Here is a 7,500-nt window from a genome sequence, read left to right as displayed (position 1 = left end):
ATAAATACCACTCAGTTATTCTCAGCTCTTTCTAATACTGTAAAACCAGAAAGATTCAAAAGGTTATTATTATGGTAGACATTCTACACATTGCCAAGTGGGGAAAGAAAGGGATGCAGTAGTTTCTTCTTTTAAAAGAATTGTTTTCTGCCAAAGAGCCCGATCCTGCACTGTGAATGTGTGATTTCACACCTATACTTATTTTTAAAAGAAGGATCCTACAGAGATATGTTTCTCCATTAAATGTTTACTTACACTTCTTTCAGTAAACCAGAGACACTTCTCTTACTGAACAGTTCCATTCTCAGATCTGCCACTTAAAATATCATGTGACTTTGGATTAATTGCTTAAAGGCTGGGACTTGTTTCCTCTGTCTGTAACAAAGAAATAATTCCTACATACCTTGAACTGCTGCTGAATGTGACTAATATATGTGATTTTCTGACTCTCCTCAAAAGCTCTGAAAACTAAGGTCAAGTTTTGTATGTAATTTTCATTGTCAATACCTGACTTTCAAAATAAAAGGAACTTGGAATAAAAATAGTGCCTCCTTTGCTTTTTGTATTTGTTTTTAATCAAAGTCAGTTGGTCAACATTTCTTGAAAATACGTGTGCAGTCTTTCAAGGCTTCTAAAAAATGGAAAAGCTTCCTGAAGGTGCAGGTTACTTGTGCTGCCTTCCATTTGTGCCATTAGGAACATGACTTACAGGTAACAAAAACATATAAATTTGTATGATTCCTGTTACTGGTTAGTTCAAAGGAATAATAGGTGAGTGTTTACCTAGAATGCTTCTTTATAGGTAATCCTGAATTCTTCATATATGACAGAAGAGTGGTGTCAAATACACAAGCTCAGCCTCCACCATTTCTCTGTTAAATTGATCTGGGGAAAACCAGGTTTGTTAGTCTTCAAAGAAGTTCTATCTTTATTCTGCAACCATGTTCATCTATCTGATTTCTACTATCAATGCTTTCATTCTGTGTCATGGCTCTTCTTTTATTACTACGTTCACATGTAAAGTAGTTTGCAGTTAGTTTTGCCTGAAATGCTGTTCAGATGTGTTAAAAATCTACTTGTTTACATACCTGTAGTTTTATTTAGCAGGACTTATATGCTAATCCAAAGAAATGGGAGACAGCCTGCGTCAGAAACATGAGGAACTCTTCAAAACATGAAGCCTCCATCAGGGTCTGTCATGGAACTGACAAATTTACGTGTTCTTTGAAAGCTGTCCAACCCACTGTGTTTTGTAGGGTTGCTGTACCCAGTCATCTTCATGACTGAGCTGGGTGTTCAGTTTCTGTGACACCTTGTAACAAGTGGGTTCCAGTCATAACTCATGTTTCACTTTGTCTATTCATTTTTCCGTGAGAGGTCTGTCCAAGAATTCTTTGGGAGTTTGTGGCCCACTCAAACAAACCACACAATTTACTTGATCATGTCTTTTCACTGGGTCCCTCTGCTGTCCTCTACCTGAACTGACTTCAGATTCATTGAAAGATTCATATGAAAAAGAGCCTGTTTGCCTCTTTGCTAAATTTTTATAAAATCAGATCAGAAGTCTTGAAAAATGCAGACTCTAAAGCAAAGAAATATACCTAATGCACATAATTAGCCATAAAGTTGCAGGTTTCTGGTAGTCTTCCAACCCAGATAGCACAGTAACACTATGCCAGTAAGAAATAAAGTGCAGTCTGGTGTATCACTGAAGGCTGTGAAATGTACCCATTTATATTACCTAATTACAATTAGAGAAATCTCTTTGCTTAATACGTTTTTGCTAATTTAAAATTCAAGCAGTTTTCAAAATGCCTTGTCCTTTATCTAAGGGAATGAAGATATATACCAGGTATGATACATATATGAATCCTCACATAAAATTCTGTCAAAGGCAGTATTATCTACATAAATATGTATTTTTACTGATGATACTGACTGTCATTTTTTTCATGCTTTTGTCAATTGCCCTGAAAAACAGATGTATTTATTAGGTTCTTCAGCTTATACAGTTGAAAGTGACTTGAAAAATACAGGAGTAACACATTTGGAAAGAAGAGATCTTAGTGTGTACCACACAGCAGGTGTGTCTCCAAATACGAGAGCAAGTACAGAGTCAGGGAGATTCAGAGTGGATACTATAAAAGCCATCAAAAATACGCCTGGTGAGGGGGAATGTGTGTTTCAAACTGAGGAACAGAGGACTCTTGCGACAGCATGAGCCTTACTGGGTGTAGCACAGAGCGTTGATGAATCAGTGCCACTTACAGAGTAATGTTGATTTTCACTCTCAGAATTGTTACCTATGTATTGAAAGGAAAGAGAGCCAGGAAAGAGAGGAGACACAAAGGTAAGAGAAGTGGAGTAACAAGGGTACAACACCTTAACCATTTGCTATATATTATAGTAGTAAGCATGTAAGTGTTAAAGGTAATGGTTTAATTAGAAAGGTCTCTGGCTTCCTTTTGCCTTCTCATATCTGTGTGACATGGTAGTTGAATAGTATTGCTGAGGCAAAACTGTTGAAAGATCAACAAGTTCAGATCTCAGATAAGCAGAGGAAATTCTTAGTGACTTCAGAGGGAATTAAGCACTGACTCCAGTCTGTGAATTTTACTCTTTGCTTGTGCATCTCAAAGTTGTAAGAACTTGTTTGTTCTGCCCTTAGAACTGGATAGATTTAGAATAAAACAATATTGCATAGAGAAGTGGTGTTTCCAATACTACAAAACTTCCGGGTGTCACGAAGTGTCACAACCAACATTAACTACATGAAAGATAGGTGTCAAGTCAAAGTGAGCGTACAGTCAATGAAGAGAGAGAAGCACATTCAGAGAGGGATTAGTCCCAGGCTAGAACAGATGTCTAAACCAGATCAAATAAACTTTTCTTGGGATTTCCTTGCTCTGTTGACTGTAGAAGGAATCCAGTGATAGCTGAGGTTAAATTTCTCCCCGTAGTGTCTGATTCTGAGTGGAAGTCTGGTTTGTCTTTTCGACTTGTATTTTAGAGTATGACCTTCAGAATTTTTATTCTTGAATTTCATTAGTTATTTCATTCACCATTTGCAAAAGATTATCAGACTTTTATAGTAATGGCTGGTACTTCTACTTCCAGACTCCTAATTAGTCACGATTTTAAGACTATAATTTATGCTGTGATGAATCGTGTGAAAAGTGGTATTCTGTGTAATATTCGATGAAGTAATTTTTTCTAAAAGTAAACTTCAGCAGACTTGTGTTTCTTTTTTCCTCTGTTACATTTATACAAAGTCTTTCGGGATGGATTCAAGTAACAGAAATGTTAGAAAAGCTTTTCCTCAGAAGATTTGATCATGATTTATTTTATTCATAATAATGTTATTTTTGCTGATTTACAGAAGGCTGGAATGTCCTACAAACATCTCACAAAGCAGTATTTATATGCCAGCTTGCTATTATATACAGAAAAAACATTTGAATTTTGCTAGACAAGTGAGCGGCTGCTTTTTCATGGGTGGAAAACTTGGCCTGCTGACAGCTGCTTGACTGTGCCCTGGTTAGCCTGAGCAATGGTTTCACACAGCGTGTCTGCTGCAGTGCGCTCAGCACATACTTCAGGCTCTTTCATGGGACTAGATATACAACCACACGTATTTGCTGTCTTTCCAACTCACATATATATTCCTGAGAGCATGTGTGTAGGTGGGTGTTTATGCATATGTAGACACTTAATCTCAGTGTATAACAGATACAAAATAAAGCTGCATCCAAAACAGCACCTACACAAAAGTGCATTCTTAGAGTTTAGTGGACTTTCAGTTTTCAGTTAGGGGTGACTGAGATCACATTTCTCTCTGCACAGACTGGGTGACTGGGTGACTCCAATATGTCCGTGGCATTTTTATTCCTGTATAAATCAGACTTCCTAAAAAGACTAGGCACACAAGAAAGGTTTTCTTATACTGAAGTGATGTATTACGCAAATATTTTTCTAGGCTAAGTGTCTTTATTGTGGAAAACATTTACTGCTTTGAGATACTTATTTTGCTGTCTGTTTTAATCATATCTTTTGAAACAGTCTCAATAGATTTTTCTGTTTGTAACATTATGACACTTGATAAGATGATTGATTATGAAGTGTTGAGAGCCCTGCCATGTGATCATTTATTTTTAAATACACATTTGTACTAGCCAATGTTTAAATTTCTTGCAGGAATACATAAGAGATGTGAAACATAAAGCTTGAGTCTGATCAAATCTGATGCCTCTGGAAATAGAGTGCCACAGTACTGTGGTCTTAAAATAACAGATTCTGACTGAAACTGGAACCTTGCAGTGATAAATATGACGGAAAAAATAATGGTCCATCTTTGGTACAAAATAAAAAAGATGTACAGCTGTGGTGCAGGCGAACTAAAATGTGTTTGATGATGATATCTTTCTTTCCCTGTGCAGGTGCCTGTGTCAGTGGCCATGATGACTCCCCAGGTGATCACCCCTCAGCAAATGCAGCAGATTCTCCAGCAGCAAGTGTTGTCTCCACAGCAGCTTCAAGCCCTTCTCCAGCAGCAGCAAGCAGTTATGTTGCAGCAGGTAATGTGTGTTACCTGCTTTGGACTGTTAGCACAGGGCATTCATGCAAGTGTCACCCAGATTTTTATGGGTCTTGTTTTGTAATGTTTCATCGTTTGTTACACCAAAAAGAATGAAAGTAAATGTGAAACTTCTCAGGCTTTAAATTTCTTGTTTTAATTGCAGAAGTGTGAAATTGCAATTTTGAAACATTGAATATTACATTAAAAACAGCAGCAGCAGTGGCAGATGCATTACAAATGCCAAACAAATTGATATTTAAATTTTCAAGTGCTTAGGCACATTTTAATTGTAGACTTGCCAAAGGAAGTGCAAATAGAGTTGTAGATAATTGTTGCTTTAAAATTCATAACACTGTAGTGCTCCTTTTAGTCACATAAATGGTATGCGGTTATGAAATTTGAACTTAACAGCTTGTTTCATCATGGGGAAAAGAAGGTTTTTTAATTTATTTTTGGGGTTTTTTACATCCAAAAAAATTTGTCCCAGATAGGGCTAAAAAGAAGGAGGTTACTGTTTTCTTAGCATAAAACCTGCCAGCTAAGTGAAGAATCCATGAACTTGTTATTCATACAATAAAGATAGTGTCAGTGATCAGTACCTCAAGTGTAACAGAGTGGATTTTTGGGTGCGTGCTTAATTGTCATACAGAAAATTATGTGTCTGTTTGTCATAGTCACAGCTCAATCACTGTATGTTTAAACACTTTAATATCCAGTACCGTGATTATTACAGGCAATTCACCTTCATGTGTGAATCCAGCATCCCACTAAATAGATTGACAGATTAATTACTTTTTTCCCCTAAGAAACAGACAGTTTAGTTTGGCCTTAGTGACTTGTAGGTTTCTTGCAAGTGGATGAGTACAGTTTCTGATTGGTTATGTAGGACGTGAGGAACTTAGGTATAGTTATTTGAGGAGTTAATTTGGCTCTTGCATTCCCTTTAGAATACAGATTTTCTATACCCTTCTGTTTAGGATATTTTGGAATCTGCATTGGAAAATTTCAGAACCGCCTTGGAAAAAAATGTATGTAGATCTGCCTCTTCAAATCACATTTTTTGTTATGAGGTGATTCTTAATGGCTACGCTACCATATGCCAATCTAGAAGAGTTTAGGAGATTTATAATACTTGAAACTTTTGCCTTTATTTATTAAAGTCAAAATGGTTTATTCAGCAACAACTACAAGAGTTTTACAAGAAACAGCAAGAGCAGTTACATCTTCAGCTTTTGCAGCAGCAGCAACAGCAGCAGCAACAGCAACAACAACAGCAGCAACAACAGCAACAACAGCAGCAGCAGCAACAGCAACAACAGCAGCAGCAGCAGCAGCAACAGCAGCAGCAACAGCATCCAGGAAAGCAAGCAAAAGAGGTAGGAGCTAAGACCTTTGCTGATGCTTACTAGTCTGAGCTGTCAGAAGCATGGAAAAGATGAGACTAGTTTAGATCTTTTCCTGTAGCAAGGATGCAGCTATCAAAGATTTGTTCTTATGTTTTTACCAGCCTTAATAGCAGTGCTGCTATAATTCTCCTGCTCCCCTTTCTGAGACGTAGGATTTGAGCAGTCTAGTGCTGCTGTCGCCTAATGTTCACTAATGAATCTGAGCGTGCAAAGAACAAGCTGTGTGGTGGACACCATACTGATTATCTTGTATTCACAGGCAATCTGTGTTGGGGAAGGAGCCTTACTTTTCTCAGTGGCACAGCTCAGAAAGCATGCAAATTTAGTCCATGGCTGAAAAAGAGCGACTGAGCACAGATTTCAAAGTCACAGGCCCCTGATTAATGAACTGCTATTGTAGGTTTGAAGTGGCGAGTAGAAAGTTACAGTTTGATGTGCTCATAAATCAACCTGACAAGTGGGTTTCTCAGGCCTAGCCTGCACTTGTCAGCAAACTGCATCAAATATAAACATAACACAAACAAAACATGTTGAAGTAGTTAAATTGATCAGCAGGTATCCTAGACGTTGTCTTCAAGCTGCCCATTATGCAAACGTCGAGGAAGCAGTTGTGACCTCCTGAGGCTTTGTTTCTGTTTGGATTTGTGAATAGAATTTCAGACAGCCATCAACTCCAGAATAGAAATTGCTCCTGTATTTCTCCAGAGGCTCTGGGCAATCCACATGACTTGCTCCATTATGCAGTCTGTTTTCCAGTGAGCGCATCAGAAGTTTCTCTTTTCCCCAAACTAGAAAGGAAAGGTCTTCCACAGCAGCTTGTCTTTCTCTGAAGTGTGACTGCCTTCGCATACCCTCCTGTGTCTTTGCAGCCTCCAGTTTGTCTTGAAATGCCTCACGAAATTGGAACTTATACTTTTGCTCCATAATAGGGCACTTCGTTGCCTTGAATGCAGTGCTCCTTTAATATATTCCAACAAGAGAAGACACAGAGCTAACAGGCCAGTGAAATGAAGGCTACATCCCAGTTTACTAATAGATCACTGGAGACCATGTTCATGGGCCACTGCAGACCATACTTAGTCAACTGGAAAAGTAAGAGTGCCTTCGAATCACAGGCTGCTGTAAAGAGTTACACTTTTAGCATAGATAAATTTGTTATCATCTGCCATGAGCTGGGCTTTTTTTGTTGTTGTTTGAAACAGCTGTTATATACTTACTCTTGACCCTTTTCTTTAGTGTGTCATTAAATGTGTCTTGCCATTTTCTCTAACACGTAATAGCTTGATTGAATATAACAGAAAATTTCAAACGCTTTCATTGCCTGAATATTCTACAAATAGCATTATTATTTAATAACTCAGATTAAAGGGAAAGAAGTTGATTTTACGTTTTTGCCATTCTGGCCTTCATTGCACGCTTCACTTTTTGCTGCATTTCCCCTCCCCCTTCTCTCTGTAGCAGCAGCAGCAGTTGGCAGCCCAGCAGCTTGTCTTCCCGCAGCAGCTCCCCCCGATTCAA

At 38.1% G+C, this 7,500-nt stretch overlaps 1 protein-coding gene across 1 annotated transcript in view; it reads left to right on the top strand.

Moving 5' to 3' along the window:
* Positions 1 to 7,500, top strand: part of LOC104408698 (forkhead box protein P2-like) — a 126,611-nt gene that overhangs the window by 58,412 nt on the left and 60,699 nt on the right. The window contains 3 exon segments of the mRNA XM_010018369.1: positions 4,437 to 4,574; positions 5,755 to 5,952; positions 7,441 to 7,500. The exon segment at positions 7,441 to 7,500 is cut by the window's right edge and continues 15 nt beyond it. Coding sequence (XP_010016671.1) covers positions 4,455 to 4,574; positions 5,755 to 5,952; positions 7,441 to 7,500 — 378 coding nt within the window. The 5' untranslated portion in view covers positions 4,437 to 4,454.

This window comes from Nestor notabilis, unplaced genomic scaffold (genome assembly GCF_000696875.1).
Source record: "Nestor notabilis isolate BGI_N333 unplaced genomic scaffold, ASM69687v1 scaffold25337, whole genome shotgun sequence".
NCBI classification, from domain to species: Eukaryota; Metazoa; Chordata; class Aves; order Psittaciformes; family Psittacidae; genus Nestor; species Nestor notabilis.
The sequence above is the reverse complement of the archived record's forward strand: the minus strand, read 5'-3'. Positions and strand labels throughout refer to the sequence as shown.